The sequence below is a fragment of the Gracilinanus agilis genome, chromosome X, assembly GCF_016433145.1.
Source record: "Gracilinanus agilis isolate LMUSP501 chromosome X, AgileGrace, whole genome shotgun sequence".
In the NCBI taxonomy this organism is placed as follows: domain Eukaryota; kingdom Metazoa; phylum Chordata; class Mammalia; order Didelphimorphia; family Didelphidae; genus Gracilinanus; species Gracilinanus agilis.
The window spans coordinates 54112181-54139078 of NC_058136.1; the positions used below are offsets into that span (position 1 = coordinate 54112181).

At 40.5% G+C, this 26898-nt stretch overlaps 1 protein-coding gene across 1 annotated transcript in view; it reads left to right on the plus strand.

Moving 5' to 3' along the window:
- CENPI (centromere protein I) overlaps positions 1 to 26339 on the plus strand; it is a 59555-nt gene extending 33216 nt beyond the window's left edge. The window contains exons 8-23 of the mRNA XM_044682834.1: positions 5745 to 5793; positions 6114 to 6160; positions 7771 to 7860; positions 8201 to 8329; positions 8547 to 8711; positions 8797 to 8917; positions 9178 to 9269; positions 10348 to 10465; positions 10557 to 10621; positions 14646 to 14740; positions 17836 to 17968; positions 18766 to 18890; positions 20080 to 20128; positions 20283 to 20498; positions 24494 to 24535; positions 26172 to 26339. Of these exons, the coding sequence (XP_044538769.1) occupies positions 5745 to 5793; positions 6114 to 6160; positions 7771 to 7860; positions 8201 to 8329; positions 8547 to 8711; positions 8797 to 8917; positions 9178 to 9269; positions 10348 to 10465; positions 10557 to 10621; positions 14646 to 14740; positions 17836 to 17968; positions 18766 to 18890; positions 20080 to 20128; positions 20283 to 20498; positions 24494 to 24535; positions 26172 to 26339 (1704 nt within the window). The remainder of the gene's footprint in view (positions 1 to 5744; positions 5794 to 6113; positions 6161 to 7770; positions 7861 to 8200; positions 8330 to 8546; positions 8712 to 8796; positions 8918 to 9177; positions 9270 to 10347; positions 10466 to 10556; positions 10622 to 14645; positions 14741 to 17835; positions 17969 to 18765; positions 18891 to 20079; positions 20129 to 20282; positions 20499 to 24493; positions 24536 to 26171) is intronic.
- Positions 26340 to 26898: the final 559 nt, after the last annotated feature.

Genomic DNA, 26898 nt, shown 5'->3' on the forward strand with positions numbered 1-26898 from the left:
AGGTTTCCCAGCACAGTCTTCCTTCTCTCCCCCTATCATAAACCTAAAACTGAAGCTATCTTATCTGATGAATATTAACTTTCTTGAGGAATGTTTGTCTATGTTTGCCTGCTTTACAATATTTGCCTATTTAATGTATGTTTGCCAAATGCTTCCAGACCCCTGACCCTGAAAACCCCCCCCCTCCCCAGATGCTTCCTGACCACCTGTCCCTGACACTACCTTGATAATTATGTATGTACCAACCCCCTTCCCCAAACATTTCTATATAAACTCTTGGCTGAGAATTCCAAGGGGTCGTTCAGGCATGCCTCTCTGCCTAGCGACCCTAGCTATTATTGCTAGTAAAGAATGAGCCTCTTCTTGCATATTGCATTGTCAGTGTGATTCTTCCTCCGCCATGATCGAGCCTGGGTTAGGTATTAAAATTTGGGTACAACAGTATCAATGAAGGTCCACAGGACTTACCTAGAGCTTGGTATGACTTTGTACTCTGTCCATCACCTCTCTGTCATCACCAGGCCTCTGGAATCATGGTTGGTTATTGCATTGATTAGATGTGCTTACAGCTTCCAAAGTCATCATTTGTTTCTTCAGTCTTGTATGATTTTCCACCTTTCCCCCTTGGAAATGACTGCCCTATGGCTGGCCCTTTTCTAGTTTAGGTGAATTCCTGTCTGGAATCTCCTTTTGAGGAGGCTAGACCACCTTCAGCTCACTCCTTGCCTTTCCCCTCTCCTGCATTTCCAGGCTTTTCTCTCACACCTTACTCCTATGTATGTGATACTTTTATTGTTCATACGTCTTTTTCTTTTTCAATTAACAAAAATTTATTTTTTTCTGCCCTTCTTTTTTCAGCTATCTTTTATTCCCTTTCTCTAGTTTCTAGAATATAAGCTTTTGAAGGTAGGGATTGTTTTTTGTCTGATTTGGGGTTTTTTGCTTGTATTTGTATTCCCAGCACTTAATACCAAACCTGACACAAAAGTAAGTGCTTAATGCTTTTTCTCTCATAAATTGTACTCTTTTCTATTTCAGAGTGTCTGTTTTGTCTGGCCTTTTTAAAATGAAAGATTGATTTTTTTTCCATATGATATTTTTTTTGTTCTAAAAACTACAACACTTATACTCTATTTGACCAGATTGTTCAATTTTGTTCTGTCCATTCTTCTGTTTGGCCATTATTCTTGGTTGCAGGCCTTTGTCTTTTGCCTTTTGGGACATCATTTTCCAAAAATTTTTTTTTTAATGGTGGCAGTTTCCAAGTCTGGGATCCTGACTGCTACTCCTTGGTACTTAAATTCTTCCATTTTGGTTGCTTTTAGCATTTATTCTTTTGACTTGAAAGCTCTGGATTTTGGCTAGGATTTTGTATTCCTTGAAGTTTTTGTTTTGAACTTTCTTTCTATTTATTCTTCCTTTGGCATTAAGAGATCCAGGCCAGTTCATTTCTAATTTCTTTAAAAGTGAAATCTGTGTGTGTGTGTGTGTGTGTGTGTGTGTGTGTGTGTGTGTGTGTGTNTGTATGTGTGTGTGTGTGTGTGTGTGTGTGTGTGTGTGTGTGTGTGTGTGTGTGTGTAAGTACGTCAGCTAGTCTAATGATTCTTAGATTATCTCTTTTTGACCCATTTTCCAGGTCAGTGGTTTTCAATAATATTAACCCTACATTTTCTTCTATTTGTTCAGTCTTTTAATTTTATTTTAATATTTTTTGTTGCCTTATATATTTGTTTTCTTTTTGGCCCATTTTCCTTAAGCAATTCCCTAATCACTCCGCCCCCACATCCTGATGTAGTGATTAGGGAATTGCTTAAGGCAGTGATGGGCAAACTATGGCCTGGATCTGGCCACCTGGGAATAGTTTGCCCTTCACTGGTATGGGGGGCAAGGGAAAATGATAATTAGACAAGTGATCTGATACTTTGGCACTATAAGGTAATCATCATGGGATAGGAAACTGCTGGAACCTAAAACTATAGGTAGAGCTAACCCTTAGATCTGGAATCCATATAGCCTAAGGTCTTGGTACATATGTTAATTGATTGTTATTGTAAAATAAAGAGACTGAGATAACCAACCAGTCTTCCAGAGTGTAGCCTTAGGGAAGGGCTTAGGAATTTGGCTCCGTTGAGGTTCCATTGAACTTACAGAAATTAATCATAAGCAATACAAGGGTCAGCTTTTTGAGCACCCTTAAAATAATGTCAAAATTAATGTATACCTGGACTGCTACACTCCTTTTTACTCATATATCCAGCCTCAGTTTCTAGATCAGGGCTCTGCTAGTACTTGAGTCTAACTCAAACTTCCTTACTTGTATATGGTGATTCTGAGTTCAGAGGCCCTGCCACAACATCTGCAGGAGTAGTATGGCCTTGTCTCCTGGTGTAGTTTAGACAGAACTCTTTGATGCAAAAATCTTAAGGGTTTCTCTTCAGCATGTTGGCAGCTGGTCGAGTGCTTCATAAGATTGCCACTTATTTTTTTTAATAATGCTTTTTTTTCCCCTGGAAAATCAGTCGCATCCAATTTGGATTGTAGTCCAGCTTTTCAGTATTTTAGCTGTGATAGTTAACAGTTCCACTCTTGGGCAAATATTTAGTTCCTAAATTTGAATCCTGTTAGGAAAGGCACTTAAGTCCTTCACAGATAAGGTATTGAGATATTGTTTGGCAATTCTCTCTGAAGCATTGCACATATATTTCTGAGTGAAAGCTTAATTATATACTTCTGTTCATGTCAGAAGTATATAATGGGTAGAAGCTATTTGGGAAGAGGCAAGCTTTTATAAGAAGAACTATTATATTTCATATAAGATGTGTTTGGCTTGGTTAAAAATGAATGATTATTAAGAAGAAAACTGAATGGAAACGTATCTAAATTCAGTGCATTTAGAGTGATAATGCATGTATAACCCAGTGGAATTGCTTATCAACTCTGGAAGGAGGGAGGGAAGAGGGGAGAGAGACAACACAAATCATGTAATTTTGGAAAACCTATGTGTAAATTTGTTATTTGAATGAAATAAAGATTTTTTTAAAATTATCTCTCAGGTCTCAGAATTGATTTACAAGTTCCAGGGTTGTAATAAACAAGAAATAATAAGTACTTGATAGTCTAGTCAGTTCTTGATCAAGCATTTAATTAGATTCTTTTGTGTGCTAGGCACCGAGGATATAAAGTCAAAAAGAGTTCCTACCCTCAAGGAGCCTACGTTCTAACAGAGGGAACAACCTACAGATACAGGTTAGCCTTGGAGAAGAAGAAATTAGCCACTGATAATGAAGGGCATGGGGGACCAAGAAAGGCTTCATGTTGAAGAAGCTACATCTTGAACAAAACCAAGGATTCCCAAAGGTAGAAGTGAGGAGAGTGAGTTTCTAGAAATGGGGGATAACCAGTGCAAAGACATGGAGGTGGGTATTTTGTTTGAAGGAAAGCAAGAAGGCTACAAAGGAAGAAAGCAAGTAAGCATATTGATTGCTGCCTACTACATTCCAGGTACTATGCTAAATGCTTTACACATATTGTTTGATCCTTACAATAGTCCTAGGTGCTATTATTATACACATTTTGCAGTTGAGGAAATTGAGACAAATATAGGTTAAGTGACTTGTCTCTGATCACATATCTGGTTAAATGTCTGAGGCTAGATTTGAACTCATGACTTCTTACTCCAGGCTTAGCATTCTATCCACTGCACCACATAGCTGACTCTTTGAAATATAGAGTTCTTGTTGGGTAGTAATATATGAGAAAGCTGAAAGAGTAAGATGAAGCCAGGTAATAAAGAGCCTTAATTGCCAGGAGTTTATATTTGGCCCTTTATGTAATAAGGGACCCCATTGAAGGCCCTCTTATAACATGGTCAGACTTAACCTTTTCTTAAACCCTTCCCTTCCATCTTAGAATCAATACTAAGTATTGGTTCCAAGGAAAGGATGGTAAGAGCTAGGCAATTAAGGGCAAGTGACTTGCCCTAAATCACATAGCTAGGAAGTGTGTGAGGCCAGATTTGAATGGAGGACTCCCATCTGCAGACCTGGCTCTCTATCTACTGAGCCACCTAGCCTCCCCACAGACTTACTTTTCAGTAAAGTTATGTTGGCAGTTCTGGGTAGGATGGATTGGAGAGAGGAGAACCTTGAGACATGCAGACTGGAAACCTATAACTGCAATGACTCGGGGTATAGGTGATAAAGACCTCTGGGATAGTAGCTGTGCAAAAGGGAAGAATGCATGGCATGTGAAGGATGTGGGGATGTAAATGAAAAGGTATGACAATAGATGATCCCACTTAGTGTCCTTGTAAGTAAGGGGTCAAGGATGATGTCATGGTTGTGGCTGGAAGAGAAGATGATGGTATCCTCAAAAAGCATAGGCGAATTCAGAAGAGGAGAGGGCTTTGGGAAAAGATGAGTTCTGTTTTGTTAGGTTGAGTTTGAGATGCTTTGGGGATAGCCAGTTCACATTGCTCAATAGACAGTTGGTAATGTGAGATCAAAACTCAGGGGAGAAACTAGAGTGGGACATTTGGGTCTGGGAATCATCTGTGTAGACATGATTTGAGACCTCATGAGCTGATGAGGTAGCCAAGTTAAGAGTATAAAGAGAGAAAAGGGCCCAGGAAAGCACTTGGAGAATATACTTGATGAGTGGTGAGAGTGCCCTGGCAGGTGGGAGAAAAATTTGGAGAGATCGGTGTCATGGTAATCCAAGGAGGAGAAGTGGGCAGGAAGAGAGTGGGCAACAAACAGTATTAAATACTTCAAGGAGATTGAAAAACATTAGAACTGACAAAAAACCATATTATTTGGCAGCTGCTTGTCAGAACTTTAAAGAAAACAGCTGCAGTTGAGTGATGATGCCACTACTGCAAGAGAGTGAGAAGCAAAAGAGTGGAGGCACATTGAGTAGAAAAGCTTTCTCAAAGAGTTTGGTGGAGAAGAAAATAAGATGGGAGCTAGCAGGGCTTGGTTGGCTCTATAGAACATTTTTTAAGGATGGGGTAAGTTTGGGTTTGCTTGTAGACAGCAGGAAAGAACTAGTAGATAAGGAGAGATGGAAGATTAGAAAGAGAGCGGGAATGATTGTGCATCCATCTGCTGGAGAAGACAGGATGGATGGAGCCAAGGCTACAGGCAGAGAGGTTGGTCTTGGAGAGAATTCTATCTCATTCCCAGAGATAGACAGTAGTTGGAGAGTGATATTAAAGAGTAGTGAACTGTGAAGAAGAGGGATCTCCTGGGGAATGGCCTAGATTTTGTCGGGAAAGTATGAGATGAGATTGTCAGCTGAGAGGGCTGGAGGAGGTTTGACTTTTATTTTGTTCAACGGTTGTGATTTAATCTTTTGTTATTCCTTTGCTCATTTCCTACTTACTCTTCCCATTTGTGACCTGCTTCTGATATTTTGTTCTTTGCTGTGTGGATATTGGAATTGAAATAGAGTAAGACCATCCCAAGTGTGGCAGAAGTGGAAATCTTTTTCCCTTGGATTGTACCGTGCATTATGATGCAGCTTTTGGGTTAGCCAACAACTATCCCTTATCCTTGTTCTGTGACTGCCCACAGATACTTCTGTGCACGGAGGTCATTGTTGGTAAAGAGCTGCTGTCTCCTCACACCCATCATGAACCTCTCCTTTTCCTTGAGGAAATGATTTCATTCAGGAAGTTTAAAAGCTCAGGTAGAACATGTGCCTATAGCGTTGGATCACTTTTTATTGGTGCTCTTTCTTCACAGAGTTGTTACATCTGTCACTTATTGTATCTGCTGACCAAGAAGGAAAATGGTAAGTATTCTTACTCTTCGTGTTCCTTTTTGGCTATTGATTCTGCAGGGCCAGTTCCCAGACCTTGAGAATTATTCAGTGCTCATAGTCTTGCTCCATTGCCAAAGTTTCTGATGGCAATTTCTTATTGCTTTTTTTGTCTGGGAGCAGGGATTCTGGGGCAAAATGGACCGTTATAATTCTGTACCCATGGCCCCATTTGTAGCATCAGGTGGAATGAACTGAATCTCATAGAAAGTTGGTTGAATGCTTGCTTATATTTTGTTTTTATTCTTCCCCACGGCATCTGACACCTTTTTCCTTCTTTTGCTTTTTTCTAGTCAAACCCTTTCGTGTGAGGAGATTGCTCGACTTCCAGTCCAAGGTGGTGAGTAGACTTAGGGTGGCCTATGAAACATTAGGTAAGAACATGGGCAACTAGTCTTTCCTCTTTCCAGTCTATCCTCCACTTGGCCACCAAAGTGATTTTTCTAAAGTGCCTTTCCAGCTATATGTTTTCACTCTCCCCTTCTCTTCCTCTCCTCCCCCCCCCCCCCCTCTCTCTCAGAGACATACACACGATGGCGTGCAAAATTCTCTGCTTAGCATTGAAAGTCCTTCATAACCTTTTCCTTCCCCCCCACACACACTTCAGCCTTCTTTCTCTCTGCCATGTACTCTTCCATCCAGTGATACTGACCTCCCTCTCAGCTCTGGGCATTCTCTCTGGCTGTCCCCTATGCCTGGAACATGCTCTGTCCTCATCTCTACTGCCTGGCTTTCTTGGCTTTCTCAAAGTCCCAACTCAAATCCCATCTTCTGATGGAAGCCTTTCTCACCCCTCTTAATTCTTGAAGCCGTCCAGCAGCTTCACGAAGATTCTTAGTGGGTTGGACACTTAGAAAGGGGAACCAAGGACTGAGTGAAAATGGGTTACAGGTTAAGGATTAATGGAAAGAGAACATAAGGCGAGAATAAAGACACACAGACACAGAAAGTTTTGGCATAAGGTAGACAGGCAGCGAGTAAGCTCTGATGGTCAAGAGCTTCATGGTTAGGAGCTCTGATGGTTAAGAGCTCTCTTGCCCATTGATGTCTAGTCACTTTTATTGGGGTTACAACAGTATGGGGGGAAGGGGAGAGACCTGTGGCCTGATACATTAACATTATGAGGTAATCGTCATAAAATGCAAACTGCTAAAACTTGAAACAATAGGTAGAGCTAAGATCAGGATCCAGGGTGGATAGGGCCTAAGGCATCTACTGATGTTTGATACCTATGTTAATTGATCATTGAAGGAAAAGTAAGGAGAGTGAGATAACTGACTCTCTTCTGGGGTGTAGCCTTAGGGAAGGGCTAGGGATTTGGCAATTTGACTCAAGATTACCGAGATCAATCATTAGCAGTATAAGAGTTAAGTTTTTTTTTTTGAATACTTCTTAAAATAATATCACAATTAATGTATACCTGGATTGCTACAATTCTTGTGTCTTTTCTCTATTAATTATCTCCTATTTATCTTGTAAATAGCTTCTTTGTACATATCTACTGATTGTCTCACCTATCAGATTGTGAGCTCCTTGAGGGCAGGGAATGTCTTTTGCTTTTTGTATCCCCAGCTTTTAGCCTAGCACATCATAAGTGTATTGACTATTTATTGACTGACAAACTGGTGGTGGTGGTACTAGTTGTAGGATGCCTCCCCATTGGTGGGCTGAAAACATGGGCTGGGGAGAATAGGCAGAAAAAGACAAAAAACAAGGAAGGAAGGAAGTAGTAAAGAGGTGTGTGCTAGACATAGGTAGAATCCCCTGAACCCTTGCCTCACACTCTGGGTTTGTCTAAACACCATATTGATTGTTCTTTGTCTAAGAATGTCAGCATCTGCTTGCTTATGCCATCTCCAGGGCAATTTTGTGTCTGAGTTATCTTGTTTCTAACATCCTTTTCAGGTTCTCTTACTGGGCACAGAATTTAAAAGTCTTTTTACTTTGCAGGGAATTCAGCCTCATCTCCAGGCCTTGTTATCTTTGTATAAATCCTTTTGTCCGGACTTGATTACCATTTCTTTGCCTCAGAATAGGAAGGTAAGAAGTTAAGGGAATCCTCTGAGCTGTGGTTGATATCTGTGTTCTTTGGATTCAAGAATGGTCAAAATATGCTTTAATAGTGTTGTAATTCTATATTTTTCAAAAAAAGTATATGGAGAGTCACAAATTTGTAAGATTTTGTTGAGAAGAGGCTTAATTACTTAGCGGGGAAAATATATGTTATAGAAAATGGAGGCAGGAAAAATGATATTCACTTGATTTATGGGAGCTTAGCAAGTTTCATAACAAATTGCAGTTTGGGCAGAGTTTTAGGATCTAGGCTGCCCTGCCTTCTGGCTTTGTTGGCTTCAAACCTGACAGGCTTCTTAATTTACAGTACTACTTTAAGAATACAGACAACATCTGGCAGGCAGCCATCTGTATTGTGAAGCAAAGAAATCGGTTACCAGAATTACCATCTATGAAACTAAGTTTTGGCATATCTGCCAGCCAGCCTCAAAAAAAGGTAAGCATCTGAACCTCAAGTGATACAGAGACTTCTTCCTGAGCCAGTCTCCACCCCAACCTTCAGGTGATGAGGCTTAGTTAAATGTTTTTTCTGCTATTGTTATTTGGTGTTTCATCAGAGTCACCCTAAAATCCACTTTCATCCTGGTCTTTGTGTTTAAAGTTTGGGGCTAATCAGATTCTATGAAGGGATTATGAGTTGTCTTTCTGCTTAGAAATGGAATTCTGGCTGCATTATACCAATGCCCACCAGCAGTTATACTGGCAAGAAAGAGCAGGGGAAGGGTGGCTCAGCCAGCCTGGATGTAATACAGAAAGTCTTCCCAATAGAGCAACTCCTCATGTTCTCCCATCTCTTGGAGAACATTCAGGACATTCAGGTAAGTGATTAGGCCCTATCCCAGCAGTTTTAACTGTTCTTGTTGTCTTTGGGACCCCTCCCTGTACACTGGATTTTGCTCACAGCTTCCATCCCAGATATGCTCGGTGCTCAAGAACTCTCCTTTATTGCACTATCTGAACTGTGTCCGAGATGAGACTGTCTGGCTGAGGCTTTATTACTGGATGAGTCAAGTGTTAAAAGAAGGTAAGAAAGAAAAAGATCTAAAGCCCTGGAAGAGAAGGAGCTAGATGGGCCCTGCTTTCTGGCAAGATTCTGGGCTGACCATCCACCATAGTATTCACTCTAAAGAGAAGCCCTAGGCCTGGTGCCAGCTGAGCTCACCTGTGGTTAGCATCTTGGATGTGGTCTATTTTCAGTTGGAGGAGAGGGGACTTGGGCTTCCCTTTGGGGGTGGAGCTTTCCTTCAGTAACTGGATGCTTTCATTTGGGATCTGCTACTCTAGGATGTACATGGTACAAAGTCAGTGATTACACAACTGAAGAAGAGTTCAAGAGCTTTCTGGATGTTGTCGGCAAGGCCCAGTGTTTCTTACAGGTAAGAACTGACTTTTTTTCTAGAGTTTTACAACTTTTCGAAGTGTTGATTAGGTTCTTGTGACAACCAGTAATATTATTCATATGTAATTTGTTACTATTTTATTCTGGACAATGAGGAGAGAGAGAGAGAGAGAGAGAGAGAGAGTGTGTGTGAGTGAGTATTAGGTGAGTGCTATGGGATTGAACACTGAAATTTCTATGTGCACCTAAACCACAATAGTTTAGTCAGTAGAGGAATCCTTTATAGCTCTAGCACATTCTTTTTTAAGGCACTATCTAATTTTTAATAAGAAAAGGAGCTATCTACTCACATATATATATANGTACAAAGTCAGTGATTACACAACTGAAGAAGAGTTCAAGAGCTTTCTGGATGTTGTCGGCAAGGCCCAGTGTTTCTTACAGGTAAGAACTGACTTTTTTTCTAGAGTTTTACAACTTTTCGAAGTGTTGATTAGGTTCTTGTGACAACCAGTAATATTATTCATATGTAATTTGTTACTATTTTATTCTGGACAATGAGGAGAGAGAGAGAGAGAGAGAGAGAGAGAGTGTGTGTGAGTGAGTATTAGGTGAGTGCTATGGGATTGAACACTGAAATTTCTATGTGCACCTAAACCACAATAGTTTAGTCAGTAGAGGAATCCTTTATAGCTCTAGCACATTCTTTTTTAAGGCACTATCTAATTTTTAATAAGAAAAGGAGCTATCTACTCACCTATATATATATATAAAATTTGTTGTAATTGTACCTGAACTGGATGCCAAGCGGCATTGTCCTCTGGGAGACAAAAAGCTGTCCTTGAAGAGCTGCTTATAATATATAGTGATCTTGTGACTCTGGAAATGTCACTTTAATAACTCCAGTGTGTTCATTTCTTAGCCCTGTCCAAACCCAGCTGAAATTCCACCACCTTCAACTTGGTCTTCTTGTAAAACAGTTGTCCCTTTCAGGGTATGCACTTCTGACTGTATTGATCCTGCTTTGCTCTTTACTCTTTCCAGGTGTCCTTGGATGCTTGGTATTTGATTCACATTTCTGGCCAAAGACTTTCTGACTTTCGATTGTGTTTCAGGAGGGTTTTCCTTCCAGTGAGATGTTCCTGTATAGGAGCCTCCCTTTATGGGATGGCACCTCTTGCCGGTCAGAATACCTGCAGCTTCTCAGCTGGCTTCCTTTGGGAAATTTCTCTGGTATGTAACAAGAAACTAGGGAACCTCTTTGAGGATATTCTCACTGATATTTCCAAAATGATGACTAACCCTCTGAATGCTTTTTCTTTAGAAATCAGGACGCTTCTCCGTGACTCCCTGGCACCACTGTTCTTTACATCCTCCATTTTTCATAAGGTAAAATAATGAACTAATTATCTATGTTGGGTTGTTGCCAGTGGCCTGGTTTCCAAGCTCATGCTACCTTGCAGTTTAGATAATGCCTATTTCCAAAGCATTGAGTATATATATATGTGTGTGTCCTTAGCAACTCATTCTTTGTATTTTAAGTCACTTTCTATTGGAGACCCTGAGGAGAAAATACAAGTGCTGCCTTAGTATCAGACACTAAATGAGATTCTGTTTGTACCTGCCATATCAAGTGGGATTTGAGCTTTACTCATATGCCTATCATTTTCTTTTTCTTTTCTGTGTTGTTTTGAAAACCCTTATCTTCAAAGTATGGATTCCAAAACAGAAGAGCTATAAGGGTCAGGCAATTGGAGTTAAGTTAAGCTTGCCCAAGGTCACATAGCTAGGAAGTGTCGGAATCTAGATTTGAACCCAGAACTTCCTGTCTCCACACCTGGCTCTCTATCCACTGAGCCACCTAGCTGCCTCTGTCATTTTCATTGCCTTATCAATGGCCTTTATCACATTTCTTTATTTATTCATTTGCTATCTGAATTTATTTTTCTATAATTCTGGTCTAAATTGCATGGCCTCTTCTTTATTCTTTTTCTGATTCCCTTTATGTTTTCTCCAATTGGCTCAGTTTCCCTATAGCAGTGACAATCAATAATAACCCTTTGGAAAACATTCACATACCAAATTTCAGAAAACACTTCTGAGGTACAGTGCACACCATACTTGGATTTTTGGCAGTCTTTGTGTCCCAGGCTTAGACAGATTTCGAGCTGTGATATGAAGGTCCACGGTTAGCTTCTCTTGCATGGGGGAGAGGGAGGAGTATCACATAAAATTTCATAGCAATGAGCAATCAGTGCTTGTACTCCTCTGTGCTAGGCCCTATGCCAAGCACTGGGGTCCCACAAAGAGAAAGGATACCTTCTTTGGTTAATCCAGAATCTCATGGTGAACAGAGATTCAATACAGAGAATGAGGGGGATATAGCACTTGAAGGAAGACCAATAATCAAATCAGCCTACCTAATAAAGAATAGAATCTTAAATAAGAACCTTTGTCATTGAGCATACCAGAGCTAAAGAACAGAAAATAAATGAGGAATGTTTTCTTCATTGTTTTCTCTCTAGTCTCTGTGTCACCCTGGGCTTTTTCTTGTAAAAAAAATGTATTCCCCCCAATGCCCCCCCCCCACACACAGTCTCTATTGCCAACCTTCATTGGACAACCCATTGGCTTTTCCTTTTCTAGGCAGATCACTGAACAATATCTGGCATTTTTTTTCCTAAACAGTTTCAATCTGATTGTGCCTGAGAGGGACTTGTGCCATCTCTGTGTCCCCTGTCCTGCCTAATACCATGCTGGGCATGTAGATGCTTAATGTGGCATTTGTCCAAATGCTAGCTATTCTTAAATTTTTATCAGGAAGGTCCTTGCCAGAGCTTACACAACATCAGAGAACACAGGATCACCTCCATGCTATAAAAAGGCATTGGAGGATTCCAGTGGAAATGTGAAAATTGTCTTCTCCATTTGAATAATAAGGAAACCAAGGTTCAGAGTAAAGTGATTTCCCAGGAGTCACCCAGCTGGGTGTCAGAGATGGCACTCAAACTCTGGTCCTCTGACACCAAATTCACTGTTCTTTGGCCTATACTACCTTTCTGTGAACTCACAAAGCCTCCAGGGAGCCTGAATTTCAGGGTTGGATTTCCTCATTATAATCAAAATCATAGCAATAAGAGAAAAATGCATATTTAAAAATTTCTAGATTGCTAAGTAATCACTTTACAATTGAGTCCATGCAATTTTCTCACCTAGAAAATAAACCTTAGGGTTGAAGTGAAACTTGGCAACTCTTGGCTACAATTACATCCATACTGCTCCTTTCTACTCAGCTATTTTGTAAGTAGCCAGGCCTTCATTTCTACTTACAAAGGGTCTTTGGGAGAGGCAGCTGGCATAGTGCAACAGTGGGCTCTGAATCGGTAAATCCTTGGGTGAAAGCCTGCCTCTCCTACTTACAAGCTGTGTGACCAGGAAGAAATCATTTAATCTCTCTGATCCTCTGCCAGCTCCCTAGAACCTACCTGTTAAGACAGAGTGAGGTTGTGAGCTGCTTTAAGGGAATTATTATGTGGAAATTTATATATGGATTGGAAGTTGTTTGTGGAATTATGTATAATGTGGGAATGTCCTCTAGCCGTTAAAGAGTGTTGGTAATAACGGCATTCAAGAGGGAGGGTCCATCCCTATGATAAATACAGTTTAAGTTTTCAGATGAAGATGTAAGATATTGGTAACAAGAAATATACAAAGTAGTTATAGTTCTTAGGAATGAAGCTCCTACATGGTATATGTATATTGAATTCAAGAAGATCACTAGTGGGATATGTTGTTGTCACTCTTGATGCTATGGGAATTCCCTCCCCCAAAACAGCTCACAACCTCACTCTGTCTTAACAGGTAGGTTCTAGGGAGCTGGCAGAGGATCAGAGAGATTAAATGATTTCTTCCTGGTCACACAGCTTGTAAGTAGGAGAGGCAGGCTTTCACCCAAGGATTTACCGATTCAGAGCCCACTGTTGCACTATGCCAGCTGCCTCTCCCAAAGACCCTTTGTAAGTAGAAATGAAGGCCTGGCTACTTACAAAATAGCTGAGTAGAAAGGAGCAGTATGGATGTAATTGTAGCCAAGAGTTGCCAAGTTTCACTTCAACCCTAAGGTTTATTTCTAGGTGAGAAAATTGCATGAACTCAATTGTGAAGTGATTACTTAACAATCTAGAAATTTCTAAATATGCATTTTTCTCTTATTGCTATGATTTTGATTATAATGAGGAAATCCAACCCTGAAATTCAGGCTCCCTGGAGGCTTTGTGAGTTCACAGAAAGGTAGTATAGGCCAAAGAACAGTGAATTTGGTGTCAGAGGACCAGAGTTTGAGTGCCATCTCTGACACCCAGCTGGGTGACTCCTGGGAAATCACTTTACTCTGAACCTTGGTTTCCTTATTATTCAAATGGAGAAGACAATTTTCACATTTCCACTGGAATCCTCCAATGCCTTTTTATAGCATGGAGGTGATCCTGTGTTCTCTGATGTTGTGTAAGCTCTGGCAGGGGTCCCCAAACTGACAAACCTGGAATAGGGGCCCAATAATGTATTAAACATCTGTGTCTCAGTGGTCAGCCCAGCTCTGTGCAAAAGGGCTTCTTACTAGGCTGGCTACAGAATTATGAACTGTTTAGCCCCAGTAGACTATATCCTAAGTTATCAAATGATTGCAGTCTCTGTTAATATTGACATGAAATCACTTATAGACTCTTATTTCATGGGGTAGTTATAGGGACAGCACCTTGTAAACTCTAAAGAGTTATCCATGTGGCCCTGAGTAAGCCAGCACTATTCCAGGTACTGTAGATGAATACACAAGCATCAGATTGCTTTCAAGGAGTGGAGAAACAGTTTGTTCAAGTTGGAGAGACCAAACAAACCTCGTGGGACAAGTGATGAGAAAATAAGTGATCCCTGGGAAGATGTTGCCCATCATTTCAGTGGGAGTGGAGAAAAGGCTAGAGCAGCATGAGCTTCAAATGTCTTCAGTTATTTGATGTACCAGCAAAAGGAAAATTATTCGTTATCATTCTTTGTAAGATTATTATTTGATTATTAATTATTAATCTGTAAAAGGGAGAACTAGAACCAGTGGGCCAGGGTTATAAGGAGATAGATTTCTAACAACCAGAGCTCTTAAGTGAACAGGCTTCCCTTTAGAAGTTGTCAGCTTCCTCCCCTTATAAGAAGTATTTGAGCAGCAACTGATGGTCATTCGTTTATTCAACAAGCATCTTTTCAAGGTGGTGTTTTAGAAAGAATTCTTGCCTTGGGAGAAAGGTTTCCTTATGTGTTCAAGTCCTGCAATGCCTGTGCTTGACCTGCTGAGCTGAGATAGCAGAGCAGGGAAGAGTTGTGTGTATAATAGTTTATTGGGTTTTTTTTTTTTTGCCTCCTTTAGTGTAGCGTTCTTTTTAGTCTGAAACAACTGCTACAGAACTGGCTTTTGGGGTATGCTATGAAGGTCAACGTGAAGACCATGATGAGCACTTCTTCGTAAGTTCTTTCCCCACCCACCAGAAGGGATGCTGGGAACTGAGGGAGGGAGGGAGGGGTGCCTATCCAGACCAGGGCTGAAGCCTGAAGCTTCCACTTACTTAGTGACATGGTGCAAATAAAATATTGTCTCAGTAGTTTACTGTCTGTCCCTAAACTCCTCTAGCATAAGTTTAGTTGTTTTTGTTCTTATTACATAAAGGAACAATACCTCCTTGGAGTCTTTTTTAAATTTTTTATTTTATTTTCCTAGTTATATATGACAACAATTTTCACATTTTTGAAGTCAAATAATTTTAAGTTATGTAGAAAGCAAGTTAAAAGCCCGGAATCAAACTGGCTCACAGCAGCTTTTCATGCAGTCAGGTTATCCCAGTTTGAATAAAGATAATTCTGAATATAGCTGGAGAAGGCCCTCTAAGTCTGTGGTGGCGAACCTATGGCACGTTTGCCAAAGAGAGCATGCAGAGCACACTCTGTGCGCACCTGAGCACTGTCCCTTGCTAGAGTTCCTTACTAGAAAGGCAGAGGGACTTGGGTGGGTGGAGCTGCTTCTTTCCCCCTATCTACCATGCCTGAGGACTTTTTATCATATCACCCTCCTGCCCAACGGAAGTGCTTCTTTCTCCCTCCCCTGTTTGGGGAAAAGGGGGATGGAGCCAAAGCACATGCTCTCTAAAAGGTTCGCCATCACTGCTTTAAGCTATTTTGGTAGCATCCTCCCTTGGAATAAAAAATACTGCCTGTGATATGCTTCATTCTCCAGGTAATAGGAAAAGCCCAATTTTCAAGATTTTATGTTTCAATCCCAAAAGCTTTTACTTGAGTCATTTTGCCTTTTGAGCCATATTCTTAGTTCAGACTTAACACAAACCAGATTCAGAAGTCATTCTTCATCATAAGTAGTTGGTGAGTAGTCTATGCTTGTCTAGCTTTGGGCAATTGATTTTAAAATTCTTTTAGCCATTATTATATTCCACGTTGCTCCTCTTCTCTACTTTAGATAGGGACATGAAGAGTTAATAGGCATGCTACCTTTTATAAAGGAACGATGTTTAAATGCTTACGTTTCCATAAAAAAAAGTCATCAAAAATTTATCTGTATCTGTGATCTTCCTTTTGCTTTGGATCTGAGGAGCTCAAGAAATGGAGGGTTGATTTTTCATATTTTCTTTCAGAAAAAAAAATATCACTGTTTATACTTTTTAAGCATGAAAAAAGTTTTTCCTAAAACTCTAAATCACTAATTACAAAATCTGAGCTACTTTTCCAGTATTTATTATTAATTCTTGACCCCTATATGCTGCCAGTTTTATAAATACTCATTTCCTCTCCATTGTACAGATGAGAGGGAGATAACTTGGTATAGTAGATAGATTGCTGAGCTTGGAATCAGGGAGACCTGGGTTCATGTATATGCCTCTGATATTTACTAGGTAGCTATAGATAACCCTGGGTAAATGACTTGATCTCTGTGTGCTCTGGGCAACTCTTGGGGACTTAACCTACTAATTCATAGACAGCTGGGATCTGGATTGGTAGAGGAAATTTCCACACAGGGAGTTCCCTAGGCTGAGGAAAACACAAAGTCTTCTAACATCCTTTGAGTATCCTATTCCCTGCAGAGTCTGTTACATGCAAGTCATTGTTTTCGTCAGATCAATTAAGTATTCCTTGCCACTTAGGGAATAAGGGCAATGTGGGCTTGGAATTAGGATTTTTTTTTTGAGGTTTCTCTTCTGTCAGATAGATGACTCTAGGCCAGAACCTACAGAAGAGGATTGATGGAACCTTGGGTCCCACAGGCTGCTGGATAGATCCTCATACTATTATCTGACTTCTTGCAAAGCCATATATCTGTAACTCATTTTGGCACTACTTTGGCACCAGCACGGACACGTTGGTTACTTTGCCAGTTTGCATAGATTCACCTTCCTGCATTAAGTCCACTTCCCAAATGAAGATTTCATTCATCACACTCTTTCCAACTTCAAATGTAATCTCAGCCAGTTCAGTATAAATGGAAGAATATCCACGATGAGTTATAAAAGCTAAAATAAGTTGGGCTGAGAAGAATTTAGAACATACTAGTTTTGCTCCTTGGCAGGAAGAGAGAAGCCAAAGACCAGACTAAATCACCATTGAGGTACCTGCCATCAGAGTTCAGTTTGAGCAAAGGTTTTAACAGCTTCTGTAACTCAGGAGGTCAAGCTGAAAATGATATTGCTTTTGTTGTTGTTGAAATTGGTGCACTTTGGCCTTTTGAATCCATATGTTCTAACGTTGACATCTTGTGAGGTGACAGCCTTCTGAGCCTGTGGATTTCCTTGGTTTTGGGAAGTCTACCAAGGCAAATCAGAGATTATTGCCCGACTTTGAGTCTTTGAGGATCATTTGGGATACTGCAGTGTTAAGTGACTTGTCCAGGGTCATATAAACAGTCTTAAGTCAAAGGTGGAAGAAACTGGAGCCCATACCTTCCTGACTCTGGCACCTATTCTCTATCAGCACAGCATGCTGCCTATCACTGTAGAGAAAAGAAATCAATGTTAATGCTGATTGTTTTAAACTTCTCTTTTGGATTAAACAATTCATATTTGTCCTGGTTTATTTTAATCATTTTCCATATCCGATTCTATTCCACATTGTAGTGCCATCGTACCACATACTTAAGTTTTCTTCTCCTGTATTTCGCATAGACTTTATCACTTGTGTAGTCTACATTACCGATGAATGCTATTAATGAGTGCTTAGCACTTACCAAGTACCAACTATGCGCTCAGGGCTACATAGATTGGAGGATTCAACCCAATCGCTGGCCTAAGGTGGTAGGAGTTCCAGTCTATCTGGAGCCTGGTCCCATCTTTCTTTACCATCCAGCCTAGGAGCTGTGTGGCCTAGCAACTGATGGTCAGGGCTTTCATGGAGTGACCTCTCATATTAGCTCGACGTAGGCCTTTCAAGCTCTGGAGTACCAACAGGAAAGGTTTGTAAACATGTACATAGCAACTTTTGCCCCATTCTATACAGAATAGCCTGGTAGTTAAAGTGTTTGGGTAATGCTCGTGTGTGAATCAAGTGCTTTCTGGTTCTAGGGACATTACCCTGAAAGTAGTGGACTCCGTGAATGAGCTGGTCTCCTTCGTGGGATGGCTGTCCACAAATGCTCTGCGCTTGGAAGAAAACAATAGTTTCATGTTTCACTTTATTTTGGATTTCTTTGAGACAGTAAGCATCCCATTTTGTATGATCAATTCTTACAATACCTATGCGTTTTCATGATCTATTGTTTAAATGTTTCTCTGCAATCAGTCCTTCCAGGTGGTAGTGGTTCATATGGATATAATTTAAACCAGTTGAAGTTTTTGATACTAGATACTTCTGAAGAATTATGTAATACCATAGAAATAAAAAGGGAAGTGGATATCTTTTCTTGCTACAGAATTGGCCCTAGTTAGATCTATGATTTTCTTGATAATGATCCCTGTCTCCTGTCCCCAGATTCTAATTTCTCCATGTCTTAACTGTTTTTACCTTAGACCCCTCTGGCCCATTGGGATCTCTCTCCACCTTGCTGTCATTACAAAGTTTGTCTTCCCTTAGGAAATACTGAATATTTCCAGGCTTTTCTGGATCCCCTCTTTTTATCAGAAGTAATTTTTGGCTGGTCTCATATTTGCTTTTTAAATGCGTCAGATTAGCTAGATATTAACGTGTGCTAGAGTGGGTTATTAGGTGTGACCTCCCTCGCCTCTCATGTAATTTGTTACATAGCCTTCTGGGGATGATTCCTTAGCCTAGCTTTTGACTAATCAGGTAGAAAGTTAGATCACTAGGTGAGAGAGCAGGTTTATAGTTTCCTACTTGTCCTATGAACATGGTTGACTTTTGAACTAATGGAGTAATGGCTTTTAATATTATAATAAGCAATGAGTAAATACTGTTTATTTTACAGAAATACGGTTTTTCTTATTCTTGATTGAGAACTAGAGAGTAATGTCTGATGATATCCTTGTTCCCTAAAGGTCTCTGACATATATCTGAATTATAACCTTCCATTAGTGGTGATATTTCCACGTGGGGTCTTCTATCCAGCACTACTCACCTTAGACTCCGTCACCCTCAACCATCTCTGTTATATTATGTACAGGTATGCATCCTCTTCCAAATTCTAAGGACAATTCCATCTTAATGTTAGTAATCCATTCACAATTTTTGTTGCCTTCTGCCCCAGGGTCTTTGTAATAATAGGAAAAACCCAGTGTTTTCTGGGCTATTTATCCAGTATTTTGCTGCCAGTGGCATATGATAGCATCAATACTGGCTTTGTGATCCATAATTGCACTCTGAATAAAACTCTTCAAGTTGTGGGCTTTTTTTGTTGAGCTGTACTAATGCATGTCATTCTTTTTAAAATCTTATTTTTATTATATCTTTTGTTTTGACAGCACCTTCATTTCTGAATGGAAACTTCTTTTTGTCCCACCTAGTGAGCCATCCCTTGTCTCAAGTAATCAAAAAGGAAAGGGAGAAAATGCAGTTTAGAAAAGCCATCACATTCCAACTCACAGCTTCCCACTTCAGCCCCAAAGGGATAGAGGTGCATTTGGAGACAATTACAATTGTAGTGTTTGCTTGCTTTATTCCCATTTACATTATTTCATGGTGTATGTATATTGTTCTCCTGGTTCTGACCTACTCTGCTCTGCATCAAAGCCTCAGGGTATACCCTTATGCTTCTCTGAATTCTTTTTTTTTTTTTTTTTTTTTTTTTTTAATTTTCATTTCTTTGGTGGTATACCTAGTCTTCCATGACCACATGTAATGTTCACATGTCACGTTTGGCTTAGCCATTCCCCATCAATAGGCATCTACTTTGTTTCTAGTTCTTTGTTACCTCAAAAAGTACTGTTGTACATATTTTGTGATATCTGGTGAAGGGGTAGGCTCACATTATTTATAATGGCTTCCCAGTCCTTTATTTAAACCTAAATTTTCCTTTTAAAAAAATCATCTTGAGATAACTATACTCGAAACTGTGAGCTCTTGTGGCTCTGCCCATTCAAGCTATATGGGACTAGACCCAGTGTTCCCTCTCCCAGTCCGATGGCAGTATTTGTCCCCTTAGGCCATGCTTTTCCCCTCATACCAAAGAAGAAGGAGAATGGCTCTGTACTAGTCACCAAAATGCCTTTGAACTTTTATTAGCATTTATTCCTCCAGAAGAGTATAGCAGTCTTACAGCCGGAAGGTAAAAATGTTAACCAAACAGTTGCCTGTATACTGTTGCTAATATTCATTCCTGTTACCACTTAACATTTTGTGTTGTTCCCTGTTAGATATCGTGTCAACTTGACTGCTGCCAAGGAAAATGATGTGATACGCGAGGTACTGAGGGTAGACTTGGTGCTTTCAAATCTCTTGTACTGAGCACGACCTCATTGGGTGTCCAAGTTGGGCGGGGTAACAGAAGTGTGGTTGGAAGGGAGATGAAAGCTTATCACATTCCAGGTGACGAAATTTTTTTCCCTGCCCCACTTAGGAAAGGCAGAAGTTCAACAAGACCTACCGAAAGTTTAATGACTATGTGACTGCTTTGGTGGACTGCCTGTGGACATCCACATCCTTTGAAAAAGGCCACTTTCTCTACATAGATCCTGAGATTATGGAAAAAACGAAAATAAAGGATTATAAGAAGAGTTTCAATCTAACTAATCATCCAGCCTTACTGGTCTATTCCATCTACTTTCTGCTTCAGGTAAGAGCACATAAGGATTCCTGTATTACTTACTGTGTGCTGTCTTGAAAACGTTTTCGTGCTTTCTCATTACCTCATTTTTATGGCTTTTTAAAATTAGTTATCTCATAATTTATGGCTGTCAAAACAGTGGGCCAAATGGTCTCTTGAGAGTCTTGGTTCAGAGGACAGGATACTCTGAGAAACGTGTTCCTTTCAAGTATTGTGCTGAACCTGTACTAGTGGGACTTTGAATTGGCTGCAGGGCAGTATCTCACCTTCAAATCCCCCTACAATCTCCTTTTCAAGTCTTTCTCCATGCAGCTTTCCTTACTCATTCCCAGTTATCTCATTCTCCTCAAAACTCCCCTAGCCCAGCTAGCTTGTCTGATAATGTTTGTGCTTTTGCTTACGGTAATGTTTTTAGGTTATAGTCTTCAAAACAAATCACAGACTCCTAGATCTCAAGCCACAAGGCCCCCTAGAGGTCATCTAGACCAACTCCCACAAGCAAACTGAGACACAGAGGGGTGAAACGAATGCTCTTTCTTCTGCTTTGCTTTTATTTCCCAAAGTATAGTAGGGCCCCCCCATCTGTGGGGGATATGTCCCAAGATCTACCACAGATAGCTGAGACTATGGATATAAGCTGACACCTGCTAACCCCCATGACCATAGATCCAAGCACACTCTGCCTCCCCCCACCTTCCATCCCTTCCACCAAAAATGAAAGTGGAAGCAGAAAAAACCACTGCCAGGGGCGCCTGCTGCTGTGGATGGACTTCTGGTGCTTCATGGGTGAACCTCTAGCTCTTTGGGTTGACCATAGATAACTGACACTGTCTAAATAAGCAGGACTTTGATTGCTATTTGCAAAACACTGGTGGTAAATGGCCAGTACCAGGTAACTTCAGGATAGCCAAACCCACTGGAAAGGAATGCAGTGAGATGCTATTGCATCACAAGGCCTGACAATTGTGAAACATTCAGAGAAATAAAGGAAAACTTGGATTGCATGATACAGAGTAAAGAAATGCAAAACAAAGAATGATGCACACAGCTACTAAAAAGAGTCACCACAAAGTAAAGACCACAGTAAAAAGCAGCAAGTCTGAGGGCATGTATAAGTCAGTGTCGGTACTGTAATAGCAAAGCTGAAAGAAGCCAGCCTTTACTTTCTGTCACCATTTGAGAAATGACAAAAGTGGGAAGAAATAGGTATGTCCCAGGCCCAATCATTCCACGGGGTTTTCTGTAACAGCAATTGAGGAGAGGCAAAAGCATTGTTTAAATGTTTAGGAAAGTTCTCTCAAAATAAACTATATTAATAAAAAAAATAGTACCACTTTGAGTGCAGACCAACAGATTTTTTGCTTTAGGACCATCCCTCACTCTCCCTAACTAACTCCACATAGGCAGTCAGTTGCCAAGTCCAGTCCATTAGCACCATAAAATCTTTCACATCTATCTCTTTCTCTCTACCCACACAGCCACCACTATAATTCAGGCCCTTTCCATTTCACACCAGGGACAACTATTACAAGAGTCTTCTAATTGGCCTCCCTGCTAGTCTCCTCTTATGAGTCCATTCTCTCTGCAGTTGCTTAAGGAAATAGTGCTGGGTGATTAAAATATTTCGCCAGAGACTGGTTCTTTTTCTAGCTCTAGATGGCAGTGTTCTTTAACAAATGAGAAACCTACTTTTTGCAGTTGGTAACAGGTGGTTCCATGTGGGCTAAGAAAATGTTAGGCCTGAAGGCTAATAAGTCTTCTAAGAGGGCTGCCTTTGAACTTCAATCACCAAGAACTTAACTATTGTATACCTTAATTCTAGGGGCAGCGTAAAAGGTATGTGGCTTTATTAATAGGGGCTCCTGATGATTTCGTTTCGGTCCTTTTTAATCAGCACTGAATAATCCCTGGAGATGTACCAGGCTAACTAGCTTCTCAGAACAGGACTTAGTAGAGCAGCAACTTAAAAGCCTAGCTAAATTTTCAAGGCTTCAAAAAATGAGTTACCTCATCAGCAAATGGTGGGAATTGTTCAAAGCCTGGAGGGACCTAAGTTTCTGGATATCTTGCTGCTCCAGGCCCCCAATTCAGTTATTGGCAAGCATTTAGTAAGCTCCTACTATGTGCCATGCTTTAGGGAGCAAGTATTTGGTAGGTGGTGCCTAAGCTGACCTCTAAAGGAAGCAAGAGATTCTAAGAGAAGAACATGAGGATGGAGTACTTTCCAGGCATGGGGGAAATAGTCAGTGCAAAGGCAACATGATAAGAGATGGAGTATTCTATGTGAGGGCACAGCAAAGCAGCCTATTTTGGCTGGACTGTCAGCTGCATAATGGGGAGTGATGCCTAATGATTTTGTAAAGGGGAAAGGACTTGTCAAACCAGAGTTTGTATCTGTGGAGGTAATAGGGAGCTACTGAAGTTTGAGTCTAGCCAACTGACTTGGTTAGATCTTTACATAAGGAAAACATCTCTAACAGCCATGTAGAGAATGGATTGAAAAGGAGAGACTAGCAGGAAGGCCAGTGAGGGGGCTGTTGTAATCAACCCTGGGTGAGAGATGTGAAGGGCCTGAATTAGAATGGTGGCTGCGAGTAGACGGGACACCAATGTGGGAGATTTTGTAGTACTAGAATGGACCAGCCTTGGCATGTGATTAGCTATGTGGGGTGAGAGAGAGTGAAGAGTCATGGATGGCTGAAGTTGTGCACCTGAGTAACTAGAAGGATATCGATGTCCTCTAACAGAAAACAAGGAACTTCAGAAATGGAACAAATTTTGGTAAAAATCTAAGGAGTTCTATTCTGAACATGATAAATTTGGGATAACATCCCATTCGAAATATTCAAGAATCATCTGGGGATGCAAGACTAGAAATCATGACAGAATAGATAGGAAAGAGACAAAATCAAAGAGAGGGGATTCGTAACCGAGTTCAACCGAGTTACAAGAAGTAACCGGGTTCAAATGTATAGATAGGCCAGAGGGTTGGCGTTGGCAACAAGTGCTGCCTTTTCATCAGACTAAAAGAAGAGAAAATGGTGATGATGTTAAGGGGGGAAAGGATGTTGAGATTTAGAAAAGTGGCCATTCATAGTGAATGGGCTCTTTTTAGTATAGAATAAGTCAACGGGAGCAGTAAGGGGTGGTGTAAGAAGGCTTGAGGAAAGAAAGGGTTTGAAAAAGTTGCTCTAGGGAGTTCTAAAGAAAATCAATTCAGGAGGGAGGAGTAAACGGACTGCCTTGCTGCATTGAGGGCTCAGTTGGATAATAGAAATTTGCACAGGATCCAGTCAGTCTGGTTGAATGATTCCTGAATCCCAACATTACCTTTAAAAGTGGTAGCATTTGCTTTTTTTCCTGTCATCTCTCTTCCGTTTAGTTTGTCTTCAAAGACTTAAAGATGGGAAGTTAGGAAAGCTGAAGTTAATGTCCAAGAGGAACCCCAAGAAAGAGTAAAAGGTTTCCCAGAAGCTAAAACAAAGAAGGGAAGCGAGGTGATGCAGTGGATAGAGTGTCAGGTCTGGAGTCACCAAGACCTGAGTTCAAATCTGACCTCAACCTGGTTTGCTGCCATTTCTTCACCTGTAAAATGAGCTGGAGAAGGAAATGGCTAACTTCTCTAGTATTTTTGCCAAGAAGATCTCATATGGGGTCACAAAGAATCAGACATAACTGAACAACAGTAAAACAAGCAATAGCTTAGGAAACCTCCATTTTCTTTCTTTTTTTTTTTTTTTTATGCTAGATTGATCCCTTTCCTATTTATATTACTAATTTTGACACCACATTGAATTCTCCTTTGTAATAAAGGAAACCACAAGCACCTGAGTCAAAGAATCAGAATCTGAAAAGAGATGCTACTTTCAGATAGTAATACCCCACCTTTGCCTTTTTCATTAGCTATTCTCTGAGATCTTCAGTGGTTTTTAAGTAACTCAAAATTTAAGAAGCCTCAATTAATTTTCCTGTAATTTAGCTAATACTATTTTCTCCTCCTCAAGGGATGGCCAGGAGAAAAGGAGCTTGCTTTGGGTACCATTCAGGTAAATATTCAAAGAAATTCTATATTCTAAACGATTGCATCACCTTTCTCAGAGGTCTTTTTAAAATGCTTTCTTGTTTTGTTTAATTTTTCTTTCACTTCCTAATTTTATTCTCCCAGTATGTCTCCCCCTCACTTCTCATACCCTACTTCTTCCCCTCTCTTTATCCAAGAGAAGATTTTCTTGTAATAAAAAAAGAGTTATTCAGTTAAGCAACACACACACACACACACACACACACACACACACTCCTCATGACTGACACTGTATGGTTCTTTCCCAAATCAATAGACATGCTTCAGCATCTGTCCACTCAAAGGAAGAGTACCCACTGAACGGATCCATTTCAGAGATCTTTGAAAAGCCTGCTTTTGGGGGCCAGTGCACACATTTTGGGGTGCGACATTTACACACACAAATATTGCAAATATCCACTAGCTTGATTTTGCTGTTAGCATCTTTCAATTTTCCCTTTGCAGGCGTTGGTGTAAGATGTGATTATAGAAACTGCACAAGTCTTAGTGCTTTGTAGTCATCCCCTGGGAATGTACAAAGTATTTTCTAGCCCTTAAGGTCCTAGAGGTTGGGGAAAATGTCTAACTTGCATCTCATGGTGTTGGGTTTGACTGGGCACTTCATGAATACTGTTGGAATAACGAGTATCAGTTGGCTTTGCAAGCACTTTCTGGGTTAGTTTATCTTAACAACTTTGTTCTTGTGAATCCAGTCTTACAGCGGTTTGATTTTTAACGTGCATACGTGTCTTAAGAACTGCTCAAATACTTAGCATTAAATGAGCCCCAAATGATGAATAATCTTTACAGACTCACAACATTGTAAATAAAAATAACTAAGAAAGGCTTGAGAACTCTATTCAGTGTAATAACCAACCATTATTCCAAAGGACCAGCGATGAAGCAGGCTCCTCACCCCCTGACAGTGAGTGAAAGACTCAAGGTGGAGTATGAGACAGTTTTGGATATGGCCACTAAAGGGATTTGGTGTGCTTGACTCTGCAAATTTGTTACAAGGGTTTTGTTTTTCTTTATGTTGAGGTGGGAGGTGAGGCAAAAAAGTGGAGTGGGCAGAAAGGGAACACGAAAAGGGCCACTGAATCTTCACTGAAGAAGGGGCAGCTGGGTGGCTCAGTGGATTGAGAGCCAGGCCTAGAGACGAGAGGTCCTGGGTTCAAATCTGGCCTCAGACACTTCCTAGCTGTGTGACCCTGGGCAAGTCACTTCATCCCCATTGCCTAGCCCTTACCACTCTGCTGCCTTAGAACCAATACACAGTATTGATTCTAAGACAGAAGGGAAAGGTTTTAAAAAAAATCACCAAAGGAAACAAGAAGAAGGTGAATAGACAGCAAAAAGTAGGACCACTTAAAAAATGCCACAATAAATTTAGTTTGTGTTTGGAGGGAGAAGTATGCCACTCTCCATGGTTCTAATTTGAAGCTACATGTACAAATTTAATTTTCTCTGCAGTTTACCAAATGAACATATTCAACTTAATTGGTGTTAGGTTGAGATTATTTTAAAATGCCAGTATTTGATGATATAAAAGTGAAAAATAATTTACAGACATTTTTGAAAGAACAGGGTACTCTGTTACTTTGCTTTTTCTCTGCCTGCAGAAAAAGAAATGGAACTGGTACTTGGACTATCTCCTTTTGGAGGATCTGCACGGGCTTCACCTTTTCATGGAGAGCAGCCTCAACGTTGCTGACAGTGCCTCCTCAGCTAGCTCATACCCTGATGCTAAGAGACCAAAGATATGCACATCAGGGCCCATTTCAGTTTAGGATTAATTAAGCTTCCCACACTGCCTTCTTTGGTGGCAAAACATTTCAGTGGCTCCTCTTGGTTTTCTGTTATTATGTTTCCAACAGACCTCCATCAGCAAAAATAGGAAAGGAGTGCTCCAAAAGGCTTTCAGTCATCGAGGGATTTCATGTTGATGGCTTGAGTTTTTTAAATCAGGAGTTGATTTCTTCACTTCCTTCATGAAAATATTTTAATGAGCAGTGGTCATTTTATTCAATCTTTCTCTCTCTGTCTCTCCCTCTCTCCCCTCCCTTTCTCTCTCTCTCTTTCTCTCTGTCTATCCCCTTCTCCACATGCCTCCCCCCCACCTTCCTTTCTCTCTCTTCTCTTCCCCTTTTCTGACAGAGTTATTATGATCAAAATGATTTTTTTCCATTTGCCTCTCAACAGATCGTGTGTAATGAGATTTTTATTATGTGTGGACTTTTAAAGATATTTTTATAGAGCACATTGTAAGATGTGTTTCTGCAGGAGAGCTTAGTACAGATAATGGGAGCCATCATTGAATCAACTAACATTTACCCACCAGACTCAGCT